The sequence below is a fragment of the Pristiophorus japonicus genome, chromosome 31, assembly GCF_044704955.1.
Source record: "Pristiophorus japonicus isolate sPriJap1 chromosome 31, sPriJap1.hap1, whole genome shotgun sequence".
Lineage (NCBI taxonomy): Eukaryota > Metazoa > Chordata > Chondrichthyes > Pristiophoridae > Pristiophorus > Pristiophorus japonicus.
Genome location: NC_092007.1, coordinates 5675075 through 5697574, shown reverse-complemented (window position 1 = coordinate 5697574; position 22500 = coordinate 5675075). Strand labels below are relative to the sequence as shown.

At 54.7% G+C, this 22500-nt stretch overlaps 1 protein-coding gene across 1 annotated transcript in view; it reads left to right on the top strand.

Moving 5' to 3' along the window:
- Nucleotides 1-22500, top strand: part of LOC139240323 (B-cell lymphoma 3 protein-like) — an 89394-nt gene that overhangs the window by 18449 nt on the left and 48445 nt on the right. The window contains exon 3 of the mRNA XM_070868796.1: nt 6149-6257. Within this exon, the coding sequence (XP_070724897.1) occupies nt 6149-6257 (109 nt within the window). The remainder of the gene's footprint in view (nt 1-6148; nt 6258-22500) is intronic.

Sequence of the window (22500 nt, the reverse complement as noted above, 5' to 3'; positions counted from 1 at the left end):
GGATGTTTCCACTGATGGGGGAGACTAGAACTAGGGGGCACGGTCTTAGAATAAGGAGCCGCCCATTTAAAACTGAGATGAGGAGAAATTTCTTCTCTCAGAGGGTTGTAAATCTGTGGAATTCTCTGCCCCAGAGAGCTGTGGAGGCTGGGCCATTGAATATATTTAAGGTGGAGATAGACAGATTTTTGAGTGATAAGGGAGTGAAGGGTTATGGGGAGCGGGCGGGGAAGTGGAGCTGAGTCCATGATGGGATCAGCCATGATCGTATTGAATGGTGGAGCAGGCTCGAGGGGCCGAATGGCCGACTCCTGCTCCTGTTGCTTGGGTTCTTATGTTGGTCTGAGTCTGTCAATGCAGGTGTCCTGGGAAGAGGGTTGACGCGTGGGCCCAGTAGCTGGGAGGAAACCACAACTTGCTTTATTTAAGAGTCGATGTGAGACGATACCCACAGCAGCTCTCGGTCTGGCAGCTGCTGCTCCGTGGACCGAGGCGGACAAACCGATCACTTTGGGGTGTGGGCGGGGGGAGGCGCGTGGCCAACAGCCAATCGCGTGGAAGATTTGCATCTCGCTGCCCGAATCCCATTGGCTCTGAGCGCTTGGCCGCGTCACGCTCAGCCAGCCAACGGGGGGGTGGGGGTGGGGTCACAGGTTCACAGGTCATGCACTTGAGGAGGGCTAACAAGGCAAGGGATACACATTAAATCATAGGACACTGAGAAGTGTAGAGGGACCTTGGAGTGCAGGTCCACAAACCCTGAAGGTAGCAGGGCAGGTGGATGAGGTGGTTAAGAAGGCATACGGAATACTTGCCTTTATTAGTCGAGGCTTGGAATACAAGAGCAGGGAGGTTATGCTTGAACTGTGTAAAACACTGGTTGGGCCACAGCTGGAGTACTGCGTGCAGGTCTGGTCACCACATTACAGGAAAGATGTGTGTACTGGAGAGGGTACAGAGGAGGTTTCATCACCATAGGCAGTCCCTCGAAGCGAGGATGACTTGCTTCCATGCCAAGAAAAAGATGAGTTCACAGGTGTTTCAATGAAGGAGCTAATATTCCAGATCCCGTACTCTCCAAACATCTTGCATCAACCCAGCGCCCTCAACACCGTTGCAATAAAGTCCCGTGGCGGGCCACAGGAATGTAAATGAGACACAACTTTGACACCCAGCCAGCCTCAGGAAATATCAGCGAGAGACAGTCAAAAGCCGGAGCAAAGAGGCAGGTCTTAAGATCGAAAAGAAAGAAAGATTTGGATTTCTGTAATGCCTTTAGAGAAGAGATTTGGATAGGTTAAGCGAATGGGCGAAGGTTTGGCAGATGGAATACAATGTCGGAAAGTGTGAGGTCATCCACCTTGGGAAAAAAAACAGTAAAAGGGAATATTATTTGAATGGGGAGAAATTACAACATGCTGAGGTGCAGAGGGACCTGGGGGTCCTTGTGCATGAAACTCTTTTTGGGAGTAAACAAAAAACATTAAACCATGCCCCCTCCGATCTGGGGGAAACACCAAACATTTACAGGCCCTTTAATTTTTTTTGTGGTTTTTTGGGGGGTTTTTTTTGGGCACAAAAACATATTTTTTCTCCAAGTGCCCCCTATAAAAGGGGAGGGGGACACTAAAAGCACCGGCAATTAAAACAAATTAACTTAAAAACATAAAATCAGATTAAAATTTGGTTGCCGGGCGTGATGATGCACTCCAGTCCCTCCGGTGCCCACCTCTCGCGGAAGGCCGCGAGCGGAATCCCAAAAAGTTAGTTTGCAGGTGCAGCAGGTAATCAGGAAGGCGAATGCAATGTTGGCCTTCATTGCGAGAGGGATGGAGTACAAAAGCAGGGAGGTCCTGCTGCAACTGTACAGGGTATTGGTGAGGCCGCACCTGGAGTACTGCGTGCAGTTTGGGTCACATTACTGAAGGAAGGATATAGTAGCTTTGGAGGGGGTACAGAGATGATTCACGAGGCTGATTCCGGAGATGAGGGGGTTACCTTATGATGATAGATTGAGTAGACTGGGTCTTTACTCGTTGGAGTTCAGAAGGATGAGGGGTGATCTTATAGAAACATTTAAAATAATGAAAGGGATAGACAAGATAGAGGCAGAGAGGTTGTTTCCACTGGTCGGGGAGACTAGAACTAGGGGGCACAGCCTCAAAATACGGGGGAGCCAATTTAAAACCGAGTTGAGAAGGAATTTCTTCTCCCAGAGGGTTGTGAATCTGTGGAATTCTCTGCCCAAGGAAGCAGTTGAGGCTAGCTCATTGAATGTATTCAAGTCACAGATAGATAGATTTTTAACCAATAAGGGAATTAAGGGTTATGGGGAGCGGGCGGGTAAGTGGAGCTGAGTCCACGGCCAGATCAGCCATGATCTTGTTGAATGGCGGAGCAGGCTCGAGGGGCTAGATGCCCTACTCCTGTTCCTAATTCTTATGTTCTTCTGTCCTTTCACAACCACCGGATGTCTCAAAGTGCTTTATCCACTTTTAACTTATATCGCACCTTGAATGTAGCAAAATGTTCCAGGATATCCACAGCAGTGGAACAAGATGAAACAGATTAATCTGAGACCAAGTCACAGAAGAAACTTGCGCAGGTGACTAAAAGCTTGATCACAGAGGTTGGTTTTAAGGGGCGTCTTAAATGAGAGCGAGTCAGAGAGGTTTCGGGAGGGAGTTCCAGAGCTTGGGGCCCAGGCAACAGAAGGCACGGCCACTGATGGTGGAGCGATTATAATCAGGGATGGTCAGGAGGGCAGAATTAAAGGGCAGAAACCTCGGGGAGTTGTGGGGTTGGAGGAGGTTACAGAGATAGGGAGGGGGCGAGGGCCATGGAGGGATTTGTAAACAAGGATGAGAATTTTGCAATCGAGGCGTTGCTTAACCGGGAGCCAATGTAGGTCAGTGAGCACAGGGGGTGATGGGTGAGTGGGGCTCGGTGCGAGTTAGGACACGGGGCAGTGAGCACAGGGGGTGATGGGTGAGCGGGACTCGGTGCGAGTTAGGACACGGGGCAGTGAGCACAGGGGGTGATGGGTGAGTGGGGCTCGGTGCGAGTTAGGACATGGGGCAGTGAGCACAGGGGGTGATGGGTGAGTGGGACTCGGTGCGAGTTAGGACACGGGGGCAGTGAGCACAGGGGGTGATGGGTGAGTGGGACTCGGTGTGAGTTAGGACACGGGGGCAGTGAGCACAGGGGGTGATGGGTGAGTGGGACTCGGTGTGAGTTAGGACACGGGGGCAGTGAGCACAGGGGGTGATGGGTGAGCGGGACTCGGTGCGAGTTAGGACACGGGGCAGTGAGCACAGGGGGTGATGGGTGAGTGGGACTCGATGCGAGTTAGGACACAGGGCAGTGAGCACAGGGGGTGATGGGTGAGTGGGACTGGGTGCGAGTTAGGACATGGGGCAGTGAGCACAGGGGGTGATGGGTGAGTGGGACTCGGTGCGAGTTAGGACATGGGGCAGTGAGCACAGGGGGTGATGGGTGAGCGGGACTCTGTGCGAGTTAGGACACGGGTCAGTGAGCACAGGGGGTGATGGGTGAGTGGGACTTGGTGCGAGTTAGGACATGGGGCAGTGAGCACAGGGGGTGATGGGTGAGTGGGACTTGGTGTGAGTTAGGACACGGGTCAGTGAGCACAGGGGGTGATGGGTGAGCGGGACTCGGTGCGAGTTAGGACACGGGGCAGTGAGCACAGGGGGTGATGGGTGAGTGGGACTCGGTGCGAGTTAGGACACAGGGCAGTGAGCACAGGGGGTGATGGGTGAGTGGGACTGGGTGCGAGTTAGGACATGGGGCAGTGAGCACAGGGGGTGATGGGTGAGTGGGACTCGGTGCGAGTTAGGACATGGGGCAGTGAGCACAGGGGGTGATGGGTGAGTGGGACTCTGTGCGAGTTAGGACACGGGTCAGTGAGCACAGGGGGTGATGGGTGAGTGGGACTTGGTGCGAGTTAGGACATGGGGCAGTGAGCACAGGGGGTGATGGGTGAGTGGGACTTGGTGTGAGTTAGGACACGGGTCAGTGAGCACAGGGGGTGATGGGTGAGCGGGACTCGGTGCGAGTTAGTACACGAGGGCAGCCGAGTTTTGGATCACCTCTAGTTTACGTCGGGTAGAATGTGGGAGGCCGGCCAGGAGTGCGTTGGAATAGTCAAGTCTGGAGGTAACGGAGGCAGGGATGAGGGCTTCAGCAGCGGATGAGCTGAGGCTGGGTGGAGACGGGCGATGTTACGGAGGGGGAAATGGGCGGTCTTAGTTATGCTGCGGGTATGTGGTGGGAAGCCCATTTCAGGGTCAGATGTGACAGCGAGGTTGCGAACAGTCTGGTTCGGCCTCAGACATGAGTTGGGGAGAGGGATTGAGTCGGGGGCTGGGGAACGGGGACCGTAAACAATGGCCTCGGTCTTGCCAATATTCGATTGGAAAAAACCTGTGCTCACCCAATCGGACAGCTCCTCGCCAGTCTGGCGCGGGGCGCGACCAGTCGGAAGCCTCGACAGGACCGGAGTACGCGCGCCCCGATTGGTCCGTTGGGCGCGGGGGGGGGGGTGGGGCAAGGAGCGGCCACAGTTGGCGCTTGGCCCTCGCGACCCTCCAACTCTGCACCCTGGCTTCCTGTGCGATCGGCAGACATTCAACGGGCCGACAGGAAGTGACGTCACCAGACACAGAGCGAGTTCTCTGGAAGGCCCAGCGATAAGACAAAGAGAGAGGGTGATTCAGAGGCCAGGGTTTCTTGTGTTTTTTTTTTCTCTCTCGATGGGTTCTGAGAATTGAGTTGAGCAACGCTGGAAATGGTCGCGTACGCTTTGCGCATTCACATCAAAACTCAAGTCAGGCTGGCCGTGAGCTTAACCTCAACAACGACCTGCATTTAAATAGCGCCTTTAACACAGTGAAACATACCAAGCCGCTACACAGGAGGGTTGTGAGAAGAAACAAATCAATTTCACAACGAGCCACGTAAGAAGGAATTAGGGGCAGGTGACCAAAAGCTGGGTCACAGAGGTGGGTTTTAAGGAGCGTCTTGAAGGAGGAGAGAGAGGTGGAGAGGTGGAGAGGTTTAGGGAGGGAGTTCCAGAGCTTGGGGGCCCAGGCAACAGAAGGCACGGCCACCGATGGTGGAGCGATTATAATCAGGGGTGGTCAGGAGGGCAGAATTAGAGGGAGCATAGATTAAAGAAGGTTATTATATTTTATTATATTTTATCATTATTCTACAGCGTATCCCCTCGAGTATTGAAGATTAAGAGGTGATCTAATCGAGGGGTTTACCATTAAAGGATTCGATTGGGTAGATCGTGAGAGAAACTGTTCCCTCGGGTGGGGGCAGTCCAGAACAAGGGGGGGGGGGGTCAACTTCAAATTCGAGCCAGGCCGTTCAGGGGTGATGTCAGGAAACACTTCTTCACACAAAGGGCAGCGGGAATCGGGAACTCTCTCCCCCCAAAAAGCTGCTGAGGCCAGGAGTCAATTGAAAAAATCAAAACGTCGATTTATGTTGGGTAAGGGTATAAAGGGTTACGGAACCAAGGCGAGTAAATTGAGTTAAGGTACATGTCAGCCCCGATCTGATTGAATGGCGGGACAGGCTCGAGGGGCTGAATGGGCCTCCTCCTGTTCCTGTGTAACAGGCTCGGGGGGCTGAATGGGCCTCCTCCTGTTCCTGTGTAATAGGCTCGAGGGGCTGAATGGGCCTCCTCCTGTTCCTGTGTAACAGGCTCGAGGGGCTGAATGGGCCTTCTCCTGTCCCTGTGTAACAGGCTCGGGGGGCTGAATGGGCCTCCTCCTGTTCCTGTGTAACAGGCTCGAGGGGCTGAATGGGCCTCCTCCTGTTCCTGTGTAACAGGCTCGAGGGGCTGAATGGGCCTCCTCCTGTTCCTGTGTAACAGGCTCGAGGGGCTGAATGGGCCTCCTCCTGTCCCTGTGTAACAGGCTCGAGGGGCTGAATGGGCCTCCTGTTCCTACAAGAGAGCCCAGGCTCCCACGACCCCAAGACGGCCTGGGCCAGTGACCTTTGGCCTTTCAGATGGGTGCTGATGATTGGTTGTTGGGTGCTGGTGTTGGAGGTGTGAGAGGAGTGAATTGTGCTGGTGGATATTTGAGGTTGTGTTTCTCTCTCTCGTTCTTCTCAGGCCCCTGCACATCGCGGTGGTCCAGGAAGATGCGACGATGGTGCAGAAACTCATCCAACTCCTGCTGCTCGGCAAGAAAGACTTGGATATTTACAACAACCTGCGACAGGTAGGAAATATATCGGCCGTTCCTTTACCGTCGCGAGCTCAAAATCCTGGAACTCCCTCCCTAACAGCACTGTGGGAGCACCTTCACCACACGGACTGCAGCGGTTCACAAACCTCCTCCTGTTCCAGTGTAACAGGCTCGAGGGGCTGAATGGGCCTCCTCCTGTTCCTGTGTAACAGGCTCAAGGGGCTGAATGGCCTCCTGCTCCCTGTGTAACAGGCTCGCGGGGCTGAATGGCCTCCTGCTCCCTGTGTAACAGGCTCAAGGGGCTGAATGGCCTCCTGCTCCCTGTGTAACAGGCTCGAGGGGCTGAATGGCCTCCTGCTCCCTGTGTAACAGGCTCGAGGGGCTGAATGGGCCTCCTCCTGCTCCCTGTGTACCAGACTCGAGGGGCTGAATGGGCCTCCTCCTGTTCCTGTGTACCAGACTGGAGAGGCTGAATGGCCTCCTGCTCCTACCTTCTCGAGGGTAATTTAGGGATAGGCAAAAAATCCGGGCTATGCCAGCGATGTCCACATCCCAGGAACAAATTTTTTTTAAAGTGCTTTGTAATATCCGAGGTTCTGACCTCTGAATGCACCTTTTGAAACGTTAGCAGGAAATAAAACTCACTAAATTCAACTCCCTCCCAACAACCGAATTGAAAAAACTCAGCCCATTAATGAATAACCAACCACAGGCTGTCATCAACCAATCATATCATCACTGCACCCTGAACACAAATTCCGATGAAACGCAGTGAGGGGCAGATTGACATGTTCTTGCTGAAGGAACAGGAGGGAGAGCAGCCCGAGTTTGAAATAACATCCAAAATGTTTTTATGAGATGACAAAATGACATGCTCAGACCCACGTACACAGCCAAGGCTGAAGACATGAGATGGCAAGATTCTCATCCTTCATTACCAATCGCTCTGTGACCTCCTCGCGCTCCCTCTCGATCTCTGTAACCTCCTTTTGTCCAGTGTTGGCCTCCGTATTTAAGGAAGGATACACTTGCATTGGAGGCAGTTCAGAGAAGGTTCACTCGGTTGATTCCGGGGATGAGGGGGTTGACATAGGAGGAAAGGTTGAGCAGGTTGGGCCTCTACTCATTGGACCTTAATGGAATGAGAGGTGATCTTATTAAAAGGTATAAGACTCTGAGGGGGGCTGGACAGGGTAGATGCAGAGAGGATGTTTCCCCCTCGTGGGGGAATCTAGAACTAGGGGGCATAGTCTCAGAACAAGGGGCCGCCCATTTAGAACTGAGATGAGGAGGAATTTCTTCTCGAAGAGGGTTGTAAATCTGTGGAATTCTCTGCCCCAGAGAGCTGTGGAGGCTGGGCCATTGAATATATTTAAGGTGGAGATAGACAGATTTTTGAGCGATAAGGGAGTGAAGGGTTATGGGGAGCGGGTGGGGAAGTGGAGCTGAGTCCATGATCGGATCAGCCATGATCGGATTGAATGGCGGAGCAGGCTCGAGGGGCCGAATGGCCGACTCCTGCTCCTATTTCTTATGTTCTTATGTTCTCCAGCCCCACAAATCCCCCCCGAGATCTCTGCCCTCCTCTAATTCTGCCCTCCTGACCATCCCTGATTATAATCGCTCCACCATCGGTGGCCGTGCCTTCTGTTGCCTGGGCCCCAAGCTCTGGAACTCCCTCCCTAAACCGCGGCGAGAAATGTATTCGTTTTGGCTTGTAACACTGCTGTGATGCGCTTTGGGGCGTTTTATCACGTGAAAGGCACTACACAAATGCACGCTGCTGTTGTTGTTCCCGACGCCGCCGCCTCTGGCTCGTTTGCCATTTGTCTTGCGTTACGTGGAGAGACATTGGAGAAGCGGGGACGCTTCTGTGTCACCAGGTTTACCAGCATCCTTTAAGGTAGCCTGGGCTGATCTTTTGCTCAACTTTGGACAGCCAAGTCTGTCGAGTGGGCAGCTGCTTTATGACCTTGGGAGGAGCAAGGCAGAAACATTGAGAGGGGCACTGCATGCCGATACGATCGAGCTTACAGGCAGGGCGGGCTGAGAAAGTGGTTCGAAAAGCTCACGGGATAACGGGCTCCGTGAATAGCCTTTCCGAACGTGCGGGGCCCAGAATTGGACGCAGTCGTCCAGTTGAGGCCGAACCAGTGTTTCACAAATGTTCATCGTAACTTCCTTGCTTTGTGCACTATTCACGTAGCTTAGGATCCCGTGTGGGGTTGACTTGTGAGGAAAGGTTGAGTAGGTTGGGCCTCTACTCATTGGAGTTCAGAAGAATGAGAGGTGATCTTATCGAAACGTATCAGATTATGAGGGGGCTTGACAAGGTGGATGCAGAGAGGATGTTTCCACTGATGGGGGAGACTAGAACTAGGGGGCATGGTCTTAGAATAAGGGGCCGCCCATTTAAAACTGAGATGAGGAGGAATTTCTTCTCTCTGAGGGTTTGTAAATCTGTGGAATTCGCTGCCTCAGAGAGCTGTGGAAGCTGGGACATTGAATATATTTAAGACAGAGATCGACAGTTTCTTAAACGATAAGGGGATAAGAGGTTATGGGGAGCGGGCGGGAAGTGGAGCTGAGTCCATGATCGGATCAGCCATGATCGTATTGAATGGCGGAGCAGGCTCGAGGGGCTGAATGGCCGACTCCTGCTCCTATTTCTCATGTTCTTATTAACCACGTTCTCAACCTGCCGCCTTCAACGATTTGTGCACCTGTCTTCTTAGGCTGTCCCTGGGAGTCAAGGAAGACTTGCTTCCACTCTAAAAGTGAGTTCTCGGGTGACTGAACAGTCCAATACGGGAACCACAGTCTCTGTCACAGGTGGGACAGACAGTGGTTGAGGGAAGGGGAGGGTGGGACTGGTTTGCCGCACGCTCCTTCCGCTGCCTGCGCTTGGTTTCTGCACGCTCTCGGCGACGAGACTCGAGGTGCTCAACGCCCTCCCGGATGCACTTCCTCCACTGAGGGCGGACTGGTCTTTGGGCCCGGGACTCCCAGGTGTCGGTGGGGATATTGCACTTTATCAGGGAGGCTTTGAGGGTGGTCCCTTGTAACGTTTCCTCTGCCCACCTGGGGCTCGCTTGCTGTGTGGGAGTTCCGAGTAGAGCGCTTGCTTTGGGGAGTCTCGTGTCTGGGGGCCATGCGGACAATGTGGCCCTGCCCAGCGGAGCTGGTCGAGTGTGGTCAGTGCTTCGATGCTGGGGATGTTGGGCCTGGTCGAGGACGCTAACGTTGGTGCGTCTGTCCTCCCGGGGGATTTGCAGGATCTCGCGGAGTCACATATACTCCATGCTGAGTCACCACTATCATCTCTGAAATGAACCAGGATATGGGTGGAGACACATGGGAAAGGAAATAATTCAAAGCTTTACCTTCATTATTGTTCTTAATGAATAATCTGACATGTAAACTCGGGCGAGTTTAACATGAAATCATCAGTGCATAATTTCACAATTTCCTGGAACTGCGTGACCACATTCCCTTGCAAAACACCATACCTATCTGGTTTAGTCACAATCCCCTTCGGGATTACGTTCAGTTATATATTCTTGTCTCGAAAGCACAATAGAGAATTCAAATTAGTGGCCGTGGGAACTTCTACATCCACCTCAGAGAGCAGATGGGACCTCGATTTAACGTCTCATCTGAACTACGCCATCTCCCACAGTGCGGCGCTCCCTCAGTACTGCCCCTCCGACAGTGCGGCGCTCCCTCAGTACTGCCCCTCCGACAGTGCGGCGCTCCCTCAGTACTGCCCCTCCGACAGTGCGGCGCTCCCTCAGTACTGCCCCTCCGACAGTGCGGCGCTCCCTCAGTACTGCCACTCTGACAGTGCAGCAATCCCTCAGTACTGCCCCTCTGACAGTGCAGCACTCCCTCAGTACTGCCCCTCCGACAGTGCAGCACACCCTCAGTACTGCCTCTCCAACACTGCGGTGCTCCCTCAGTACTGCCCCTCCAACAGTGCGGCACTCCCACAGTACTGCCCCTCCGACAGTGCGGCACTCCCTCAGTACTGCCCCTCCGACAGTACGGCGCTCCCTCAGTACTGCCCCTCCGACAGTGCGGCACTCCCTCAGTACTGCCCCTCCGACAGTGAGGCATTCCCTCAGTACTGCCCTTCTGACAGTGCAGCACTCCCTCAGTACTGCCCTTCTGACAGTGCAGCACTCCCTCAGTACTGCCCTTCTGACAGTGCAGCACTCCCTCAGTACTGACCCTCCTACAGTGCAGCACTCCCTCAGTAGTGCTCCTCTGACAGTGCAGCACTCCCTCAGTACTGCCCCTCCGACAGTGCAGCACTCCCTCAGTAGTGCTCCTCTGACAGTGCAGCGCACCCTCAGTACTGCCCCTCCAACAGTGCAGCACTCCCTCAGTAGTGCTCCTCTGACAGTGCAGCACTCCCTCAGTACTGCCATTTCTGACAGTGCAGCACTCCCTCAGTAGTGCTCCTCTGACAGTGCAGCACACCCTCAGTACTGCCCCTCCGACAGTGCAGCACTCCCTCAATAGTGCTCCTCTGACAGTGCAGCACTCCCTCAGTACTGCCCCTCCGACAGTGCAGCACTCCCTCAGTACTGCCCCTCTGACAGTGCGGCGTTCCCTCAGTACTGCCCCTCCGACAGTGCAGCACACCCTCAGTACTGCCCCTCTGACAGTGCAGCGTTCCCTCAGTACTGCCCCTCCGACAGTGCAGCACTCCCTCAGTAGTGCTCCTCTGACAGTGCGGCGTTCCCTCAGTACTGCCCCTCCGACAGTGCAGCACTCCCTCAGTAGTGCTCCTCTGACAGTGCGGCGTTCCCTCAGTACTGCCCCTCCGACAGTGCAGCACTCCCTCAGTAGTGCTCCTCTGACAGTGCAGCACTCCCTCAGTACTGCCCTTCTGACAGTGCAGCACTCCCTCAGTACTGCCATTTCTGACAGTGCAGGGCTCCCTTGAGGAGGAAGCCACAACTTCTGACTCGGAGAAGGGTAGGGACAGTCTGAGCCTCGAGTGAGGTCTCGGTTCAACGAGGTTGGATGTCGCGACCGACACAATGAGATAACCTGTCCGACATCTTGCCCTCCGCTGATCGCGTGCTTGTCACCGGGCAGGTTTTTCTCAGGCAATCTCCTGAGAAGTTGGGTTTGGCATATTCGGCAGGCACCCAAACAGGATGGAGACAAGTTGAGAATGAGCTTGGATTTCGGCCAACCCTATAATGTGCAACCTCTGATTCGAGAGCCGAGTAACCACCACTGCTCGGTAAACAAAGGTTTGCCAAGATTACTAAATGTCTCCTTTTTTAAGGAGGGATACACTTGCATTGGAGGCAGTTCAGAGAAGGTCCACTCGGTTGATTCCGGAGATGAGGGGGTTGAGCTATGAAGAAAGGTTGAGCAGGTTGGGGCCTGTACACATTGAAGTTGAGAAGAATGCACGGTGATCTGATTGAAAAATATAAGATTCTGAGGGGGCTGGACAGGGTCTCTGCAGAGAGATGTATCTCCCTCGTGGGGGAGACTAGAACTAGGGGGCACAATTTCAGAATAAGGGGCCACCCATTTAAAACTGAGATGAGGAGGAATTTCTTCTCTCAGAGGGTCGTAAATCTGTGGAATTCTCTGCCCCAGAGAGCTGTGGAGGCTGGGTCATTGAATATATTTCAGGTGGAGATGGACAGATTTTTGAGCGATAAGGGAATGAAGGGTTATGGGGAGCGGCCGGGGAAGTGGAGCTGAGTCCATGATCGGATCAGCCATGATCGTATTGAATGGTGGAGCAGGCTCGATGGGCCGAATGGCCGACTCCTGCTCCTATTGCTTAAGTTCCTCCGGACTGCAGTCATCAGGAGTTGCTGCTCACTGCACCTAAAGGGAAGGACACTGGGTTTTCCCCTTGCAGCAAGTCTCTTTTGTTTTCATTCAGAACAGAAAACATTTCACAATCGCTCAGCAGCTGTTGCAGTTCATTGTAAAGTCAACTAAACCTTGCTCTGCACTGTCCCATCAAACACTCCCAGGGCAGGTACAGGGAGTTAGATACAGAATAAAGCTCCCTCTACACTGTCCCATCAAACACTCCCAGGGCAGGTACAGGGGGTTAGATACAGAATAAAGCTCCCTCTACACTGTCCCATCAAACACTCCCAGGGCAGGTACAGGGGGTTAGATACAGAGTAAAGCTCCCTCTACACTGTCCCATCAAACACTCCCAGGGCAGGTACAGGGGGTTAGATACAGAGTAAAGCTCCCTCTACACTGTCCCATCAAACACTCCCAGGGCAGGTACAGGGGGTTAGATACAGAGTAAAGCTCCCTCTACACTGTCCCATCAAACACTCCCAGGGCAGGTACAGGGGGTTAGATACAGAGTAAAGCTCCCTCTACACTGTCCTATCAAACACTCTCAGGGCAGGTACAGGGGGTTAGATACAGAGTAAAGCTCCCTCTACACTGTCCCATCAAACACTCCCAGGGCAGGTACATCACGGGGTTAGATACAGAGTAAAGCTCCCTCGACACTGTCCCATCAAACACTCCCAGGGCAGGTACAGGGGGTTAGATACAGAGTAAAGTTCCCTCTACACTGTGCCATCAAACACTCCCATGGCAGGTACAGCACGGGGTTAGATACAGAGTAAAGCTTCCTCTACACTGTCCCATCAAACACTCTCAGGGCAGGTACAGGGGGTTAGATACAGAGTAAAGCTCCCTCTACACTATCCCATCAAACACTCCCAGGGCAGGTACAGCACGGGGTTAGATACAGAGTAAAGCTCCCTCGACACTGTCCCATCAAACACTCCCAGGGCAGGTACAGGGGGTTAGATACAGAGTAAAGCTCCCTCTGCACTGTCCCATCAAACACTCCCTCGGCAGGTACAGCATGGGGTTAGATACAGAGTAAAGTTCCCTCCACACTGTCCCATCAAACACTCCCAGGACAGGTACACCACGGGGTTAGATACAGAGTAAAGCTCCCGCTACACTGTCCCATCAAACACTCCCAGGACAGGTACAGGGGGTTAGATACAGAGTAAAGCTCCCTCTGCACTGTCCCATCAAACACTCCCAGGGCAGGTACAGGGGGTTAGCTGCAGAGTAAAGCTCCCTCTACACTGTCCCATCAAACACTCCCAGGGCAGGTACAGGGGGTTAGATACAGAGTAAAGCTCCCTCTACACTGTCCCATCAAACTCCCAAGGCAGGTCCACCACGGGGTTAGATACAGAGTAAAGCTCCCTCTACACTATCCCATCAAACACTCCCAGGGCAGGTACAGCACGGGGTTAGATACAGAGTAAAGCTCCCTCGACACTGTCCCATCAAACACTCCCAGGGCAGGTACAAGGGGTTAGATACAGAGTAAAGCTCCCTCTGCACTGTCCCATCAAACACTCCCTCGGCAGGTACAGCATGGGGTTAGATACAGAGTAAAGTTCCCTCCACACTGTCCCATCAAACACTCCCAGGACAGGTACACCACGGGGTTAGATACAGAGTAAAGCTCCCGCTACACTGTCCCATCAAACACTCCCAGGACAGGTACAGGGGGTTAGATACAGAGTAAAGCTCCCTCTGCACTGTCCCATCAAACACTCTCAGGGCAGGTACAGGGGGTTAGATACAGAGTAAAGCTCCCTCTGCACTGTCCCATCAAACACTCCCAGGGCAGGTACAGGGGGTTAGCTACAGAGTAAAGCTCCCTCTACACTGTCCCATCAAACACTCCCAGGGCAGGTACAGGGGGTTAGATACAGAGTAAAGCTCCCTCTACACTGTCCCATCAAACATTCCCAGGGCAGGTACAGCACGGGGTTAGATGCAGAGTAAAGCTCCCTCTACACTGTCCCATCAAACTCCCAAGGCAGGTCCACCACGGGGTTAGATACAGAGTAAAGCTCCCTCTACACTGTCCCATCAAACACTCCCAGGGCAGGTACAGGGGGTTAGCTACAGAGTAAAGCTCCCTCGACACTGTCCCATCAAACACTCCCAGAGCAGGTACAGCACGGGGTTAGATACAGAGTAAAGCTCCCTCGACACTGTCCCATCAAACACTCCCAGGGCAAGTATAGCACGGGGTCAGATAGACAGTAAAGCTCCCTCTATCTGTGTATGTACAAGCTGAGCGACATGTAGAGTTTGTTCCATTCTCAGCATTCGATACCGCAGACCTTCAAACTGGACTGAGTTGACTCCAACATGATTGTCCTGGGGATGATGCATTGCATCTCGCTGTCTGGGAGCTTAATTTAAATGTCTCATCCTCCTGTTTAAATCCCTCCATGGTCTCGGCCCTCCCTATCTCTGAAACTTCCTCCAAACCCTACATCACTCCCTATCTCTGTAACTTCCACCAAACCCTACACCTCACCCTATCTTTGTAATCACCTCCAGCCCCTACACCCCTCAATATCTCTATAACATCCTTGAGCCCCTACACCCCTTCCTAACTCTATAACCTCCTCCAGCCCCTACACCCCTCCCTATCACTGTAACCTTCTTGAACCCCTACACCCTTCCAAAACTCTGTAAACTCCTCCAGCCCCTGCACCCCTCCCGCTCTCAGTAAACCCACCAACCCCTATACCTCTCCCTATCTCTGTAACCTGCTCCAGCCCCTACACCCCTCCCTATCTCTGTAATCCCCTCCAGCCCCTACAACATTCCCTAAATCTGTAACCTCCTCCAGCCCCTACACCCCTCCCTATCTCTGTAATCCCCTCCAGCCCCTACAACATTCCCTAAATCTGTAACCTCCTCCAGCCCCTACAACCCTCCCTATCTCAGTAACTCCCTCCAACCCCTATACCCCTCCCTATCTCTGTAACCCCCTCCAGCCCCTATACCCCTCCCTATCTCTGTAACCCCCTCCAGCCACTACACCCCTCCCTATCTCTGTAACCTCCTCCAGCCCCGACACCCCTCCCTATCTCTGTAATCTCCTCCAGCCCCGACATCCCTCCCTATCTCTGTAAACCCCTCCAGCCCTTACACCCCTCCCTATCTCTGTAACCTCCTCCAGCCCTTACACCCCTCCCTATCTCTGTAACATCCTCCAGCCCCCACACCCCTCCCTATCGCTGTAACCTCCTTGAGCCCCTACACCCCTACCTATCTCTGTAACATCCTACAGCCCCTACACCCCTCCCTATCTCTGTAACCTACTCTAGCCCCCACAGCCCTCCCTATCTCTGTAACCCCCTCCAGCCCCTATACCCCTCCCTATCTCTATTATCTCCTCCAGCCCCTGCACCCCTCCCTATCTATATAACTCGCTCTAGCCCCTACACCCCTCCCTATCTCTGTAACCTCCTCCAGCCCCTACAGTCCTCCCTATCTCTGTAACCTCCTCCAGCCCCTACACCCCTCCCTATCTCTGTAACCTCCTCCAGCCCCTACACCCCTCCCTATCTATATAACTCGCTCTAGCCCCTACACCCCTCCCTATCTCTGTAACCTCCTCCAGCCCCTACAGCCCTCCCTATCTCTGTAACCTCCTCCAGACCCTCAACCCCCCCCCCCCCCTCCCCCTCCCGAGATCTCTGCTCTCCCTCTAACTCTGCCCTCTTGAGCATCCCTGATTATAATCGCTCCACCATCGGTGGCCGTGCCTTCTGTTGCCTGGGCCCCAAGCTCTGGAACTCCCTCCCTAAACCTCTCCGCCTCTCTCTCGTCCGATACGACTCTCCTTAAAAGCGACCTTTTTTGACCCAGCTGCCCGAATATCGCCACCTACAGCCCAGGGTAAAATTCGGTTTGATAATGGCTCCTGTTTTAGTCCGTTAAATGAGCTTGTATCTGGAGCAGTGCTCCCACACACACTCAGGGGGCAGTGAGGAGGCAGGGGCTCTCCTGGGCCCTTGGTCCTGCCAACCTTCAGCTGGGGTCTCCGGACCTGGGTGAGAGAGACGGGCCGGTGAAGGGCCGAGGGACTGCCCGCTCTCGCTGGGGCGAACGGAAAGACGACACCTCCTGATCTCTCAACCCTCGGGATCGTGTGGGCGGCTAGAGGTGTGGTTCAGCTCATTGAGAGTTGGGGCAGCCCCAGACACTAAACAAAGTATACCCAACCGACTGGAAAGACCGGACATTCAACACGTCAGGTGAGCAAGTCCATGAGGGAGATTTGTGGCAAGAATTTTCATTTCGATAGCGCCTTTCACCCTCAGGACTTCCCAAAGCACCTCACAGCCAATGAAGTACTTTTTGGAGTGCAGTCACTGTTGTAATATGGCAAACGCAGCAGCTAGTATGTGCACAGCAAGCTCCCACACACAGCACTGTGATAATGACCCAGGTACTCTGTTTTCGGCATGCTGGTTGAGGGGTGAATATTGGCCCCAGGACACCAGGGAGAACTCCCCCTGCTCTTCTTCCAAATAGTGGACTTTTTACGTCCACCTGAGAGAGCAGATATTGGTTTAATGTCTTTTCTGAAAGGCAGCACCTCCGACAGTGCGGTACTCCCTCAGTACTGCCCCTCCGACAGCGCGGCGCTCCCTCAGTACTGCCCCTCCGACAGCGCAGTACGGTGCTCCCTCAGTACTGCCCCTCCGACAGCGCGGTCCTCCCCAGTACTGCCCCTCCGACAGCGCAGTACGGTGCTCCCTCAGTACTGCCCCTCCGACAGCGCGGTCCTCCCTCAGTACTGCCCCTCCGACAGCGCAGTACGGTCCTCCCTCAGTACTGCCCCTCCGACAGTGCGGCGCTCCCTCAGTACTGCCCCTCCGACAGTGAGGCACTCCCTCAGTACTGCCCCTCCGACAGCGCAGTACGGTGCTCCTTCAGTACTGCCCCTCCGACAATGAGGCACTCCCTCAGTACTGCCCCTCCGACAGCGCAGTACGGCGCTCCCTCAGTACTGCCCCTCCGACAGCGCGGCGCTCCCTCAGTACTGCCCCTCCGACAGCGCAGTACGGTGCTCCCTCAGTACTGCCCCTCCGACAGCGCAGTACGGTGCTCCCTCAGTACTGCCCCTCCGACAGCGCGGCGCTCCCTCAGTACTGCCCCTCCGACAGCGCAGTACGGTGCTCCTTCAGTACTGCCCCTCCGACAGCGCAGTACGGCGCTCCCTCACCACTGGCACTGGGAGTGTCAGCCTGGATTTTGCGCTCAAAGTCTCTGGAGCGGGAACCGGAGCCACGGCCTCCTGCCTCTTGCGCAGGAATGCTAAGCACTGAGCCACGGTGGGAGTTTCTGGGGCAGGGAGAGAGCCAGCAGGGGTTGTGGAAGAGAGAGGCGGATAGGGTTAAGTGAATTGTTTACAGCCTCGAGTCGTTTTCTTATAAGAAGTCATGTGAGCACTGGCTCGCTGCAAGGCTTTTGTTTAACCATTTTTTTGTTATTTACGCACGGCTGCAGTCATGTTCTTGTCTGGGGACTTTCCCTGTCGTCTTAATCAGAAACCAGCACAAGAGACGCAAATAACATTTCCTCATCTCTCTCTTCCCCCCCGGCTTCCCCAGGAGCAAACAAGCACAGACACACTCGTACTAGGCCGCACCGATCCCCCTTGTCGCCAAGGGCAACCGCGAGTCAGGTCAGATTCTGGCCGACTGCTCGCTGGCTTGCTCTTTTTTGGCGGGTTGGGGGGAATTGGTGCCAGAATTCAGGGAGCGTCTTGCAAAAAGACTCTCTCCCTCTGGGATTGGTTTGCCAGAGGGCAGCAGACGGGCCGAGTGTCCGCCATTGCTCGCCATCGAACAGGCATCGGGTGTCCATGGAGATTGCCTGTGGGGAGTGCGGGCGCACGGCCCAGTCTCACTTCGAACACAAGTCCTAATTTCAACAGCAAAAACTTAAGAACAGAAGGAACAGGAGCAGGAGTCGGCCATTCGGCCCCTCGAGCCTGCTCCACCATCCAATACGATCATGGCTGATCCGATCATGGACTCAGCTCCACTTCCCCGCCCGCTCCCCATAACCCTTCACTCCCTTATCGCTCAAAAATCTCTCTATCTCCACCTTAAATATATTCAATGTCCCAGCCTCCACAGCTCTCTGGGGCAGAGAATTCCACAGATTTACAACCCTCTGAGAGAAGAAATTCCTCCTCATCTCAGTTTTAAATGGGCGGCCCCTTATTCTAAGACCGTGCCCCCTAGTTCTAGTCTCCCCCATCAGTGGAAACATCCTCTCTGCATCCACCTTGTCGAGCCCCCTCATAATCTGATACGTTTCGATAACATCACCTCTCATTCTTCTGAACTCCAATGAGTAGAGGCCCAACCTACTCAACCTTTCCTCATAAGTCAACCCCCTCATCCCCGGAATCAACCGAGTGAACCTTCTCTGAACTGCCTCCAAAGCAAGTGTATCCTTTCGTAAATACGGTGACCCAAACTGCACGCAGTACTCCAGGTGTAGCCTCACCAATACCCTATACAGTTGTAGCAGGACTTCTCTGCTTTTATACTCTATCCTCTGTATATAAAACTGTATTTATATAGCGCCTTTAATGTAGTGAAACGTCCCAAGGCGCTTCACAGGGGCCTAAAAGAGAAAAGATTTGACACCGAGCCACATTAGGAGAAATTAGGGCAGGTTGGTCACTGAGGTGGGTTTTAAGGAGCATCTTGAAGGAGGAGAGAGAGGTTTAGAGAGACGGAGAGGTTTCGGGAGGGAGTTCCAGAGCTTGGGGCCCAGGCAACAGAAGGCACGGCCACCGATGGTGGAGCGATTATAATCAGGGATGGTCAGGAGGGCAGAATTAGAGGGGCGCAGAGATCTCGGGGGTTGTGGTGCTGGAGGAGGTTACAGAGATAGGGAGGGGCGAGGGCCATGGAGGGATTTGTAAACAAGGATGAGAATTTTTAAATCAAAGCGTGGCTTAACCGAGAGCCAATGTGGGTCAGCTCGCACAGGGGGTGATGGGTGAGTGGGACTCGGTGCGAGTTAGGACATGGGGCGGTGAGCACAGGGGGTGATGGGTGAGTGGGACTCGGTGTGAGTTAGGACACGGGGCAGTGAGCACAGCGGGTGATGGGTGAGTGGGACTCGGTGCGAGTTAGGACACGGGTCAGTGAGCACAGGGGGTGATGGGTGAGTGGGACTCGGTGTGAGTTAGGACACGGGGCAGTGAGCACAGCGGGTGATGGGTGAGTGGGACTCGGTGTGAGTTAGGACACGGGTCAGTGAGCACAGGGGGTGATGGGTGAGTGGGACTCGGTGCGAGTTAGGACACGGGTCAGTGAGCACAGGGGGTGATGGGTGAACGGGACTTGGTGCGAGTTAGGACACGGGGCAGTGAGCACAGGGGGTGATGGGTGAGCGGGACTTGGTGCGAGTTAGGACACGGGGCAGTGAGCACAGGGGGTGATGGGTGAGTGGGACTCGGTGCGAGTTAGGACACGGGGCAGCTGACACACTCCTGGCATAACCCACTCTTAATCCTATAGTGTCAGCTGTGGCTCAGTGGGCAACACACTTGCCTCTGAGTCAGAAGGTTGTGGGTTCAAGTCACACTCCAGGGACTTGAGCACATAAATTTAGGCTGCCACTCCAGTGCAGTGCTGAGGGAGTGCCGCACTGTCGGAGGGGCAGTACTGAGGGAGCGCCGCACTGTCGGAGGGGCAGTACTGAGAGAGCACCGCACTGTTGGAGGGGCAGTACTGAGGGAGCAACGCACTGTCGGAGAGGCAGTACTGAGGGAGCGCCGCACTGTCGGAGGGGCAGTACTGAGAGAGCACCGCACTGTCGGAGGGGCAGTACTGAGGGAGCGCCGCACTGTCGGAGGGGCAGTACTGAGGGAGCGCCGCACTGTCGGAGGGGCAGTACTGAGGGAATGCCGCACTGTCGGAGGGGAAGTACTGAGGGAATGCCGCACTGTCAGACGGGCAGTACTGAGGGAATGCCGCACTGTCAGACGGGCAGTACTGAGGGAGTGCCGCACTGTCAGAGGGGCAGTACTGAGGGAGCGCCGCACTGTCAGAGGGGCAGTACTGAGGGAGCACCGCACTGTCGGAGGGGCAGTACTGAGGGAGCGCCGCACGGTCGGAGGGGCAGTACTGAGGGAGTGCCGCACTGTCGGAGGGGCAGAACTGAGGGAGCGCCGCACTGTCGGAGGGGCAGAACTGAGGGAGCGCCGCACTGTCGGAGGGGCAGTACTGAGGAAGTGCCGTACTGTCGGAGGGGTAGCACTGAGGGAGCGATGCATTGACGGAGATGCCGTCATTCAGGTGAGATGTTAAACCGAGGCCCCGTCTGCTTTCTCAGGTGGATGTAAAAGATCCCATGGCACTGTTTCCATGAAAAGCAGGGGGAGTTCTCCCCGGGGCCAATATTCATCCCTCCATCACCATCAGAAAAACAGATTGCCTGGGTCATTATCGCAGTGCTCTTTGTGGGAGCTTGCTGTGCACAAATTGGCTGCTGTGTTGCGACACAGACCACACTCCAAAAGTACTTCATTCGATGCAAATTGCTTTTGGATGTCCGCTGGTCGTGGTAGGTGCTATAGAAATGCAAGTCTTTCTTTAAAACACACCCGGCCCTGACTACGAGATGGATGGCCTTCTGCTGACCAATGGTATTCAGGGACATGGAGCAGAGGCGGGCCCTACAGAGTTAGGTCGCAGATCAGTTTTCATCTCATTGAATGGCAGAGCAGGCTCAAGTGGCTAAACTGTCTCCTGCGGTTCCTACCTCCTCCCGAATATGATCATGATCAGATAATCATGATTTGAGTGACTTTGTTTGAGGGATAAAGAAACCACAGATAATCAGCCCATCAAATCTTTCCTCATAGCAAAAATTCTTCAGTCAAGAATGTTGCCGGGACTGGAGAATTTTAGCGATGAGGAAAGATTGGATAGGCTGGGGTTGTTTGCTTTGGAACAGAGGAGGCTGAGGGGAGACCTGATTGAGGTGGATACAATGATGAGGGGCCTGGATAGAGTGGATAGGAAGGACCTGTTTCCCTTGGCAGAGGGGTCAACAACCAGGGGGCACAGATTGAAAGTAATTGGGGGGAGGTTTAGAGGGGATTTGAAGGGCAATGTCTTCACCCAGAGGGTGGTGGGGGTCTGGAACTCACGGCCTGTAAGGGTGGTCATTGCATTTTAAAGGTCACAGAAAGATTGCATTTATATAGCGCCTTCCACAACCACCGGACGTCTCAACGCGTTTACAGCCAATGAAGTATTTTTGGAGTGCGGTCACTGTTGTATTGTGGGAAACACGACAGGCAATGTGCGCACAGCAAGCTCCCACACACAGCAATGTGATAATGACCCAGATCACATCTGTTTTTGTGATGTTGATTGAGGGGTAAATATTGGCCCCAGGACACCGGGGAGAACTCCCCCTGCTCTTCTTCAAAATAATAGCCGTGGGATCTTTTACGTCCGTCCGAGAGAGCAGATGGGGCCTCAGTTTAACGTCTCATCCGAAAAGCGGCACCTTCAACAGTGCGGCACTCCCTCAGTACTGCCCCTCCAACAGTGCTGCGCTCCCTCAGTACTGCCCCTCCGACAGTGCGGGGCTCCCTCAGTACTGCCCCTCCCACAGTGCGGTGCTCCCTCAGTACTGCCCCTCCGACAGTGCGGCGCTCCCTCAGTACTGCCCCTCCGACAGTGCGGCGCTCCCTCAGTACTGCCCCTCCGACAGTGTGGCGCTCTCTCAGTAATGCCCCTCCGACAGTGCGGCGCTCCCTCAGTACTGCCCCTCCGACAGTGCTGCGCTCCCTCAGTACTGCCCCTCCAACAGTGCGGGGCTCCCTCAGTACTGCCCCTCCGACAGTGCGGCGCTCCCTCAGTACTGCCCCTCCGACAGTGTGGCGCTCCCTCAGTACTGCCCCTCCGACAGTGCGGGGCTCCCTCAGTACTGCCCCTCCGACAGTGCGGCGCTCCCTCAGTACTGCCCCTCCGACAGTGTGGCGCTCCCTCAGTACTGCCCCTCCGACAGTGCGGGGCTCCCTCAGTACTGCCCCTCCGACAGTGCGGCGCTCCCTCAGTACTGCCCCTCCGACAGTGTGGCGCTCCCTCAGTACTGCCCCTCCGACAGTGCAGCGCTCCCTCAGTACTGCCCCTCCGACAGTGCGGCGCTCCCTCAGTACTGCCACTCCGACAGTGCGGGGCTCCCTCAGTACTGCCCTCCGACAGTGCGGCGCTCCCTCGGTACTGCCCCTCCGACAGTGCGGCGCTCCCTCAGTACTGCCCCTCCGACAGTGCGGAACTCCCTCGGTACTGCCCCTCCGACAGTGCGGTGCTCCCTCAGTACTGTCCCTCCGACAGTGCGGGGCTCCCTCAGTACTGCCCCTCCGACAGTGCGGGGCTCC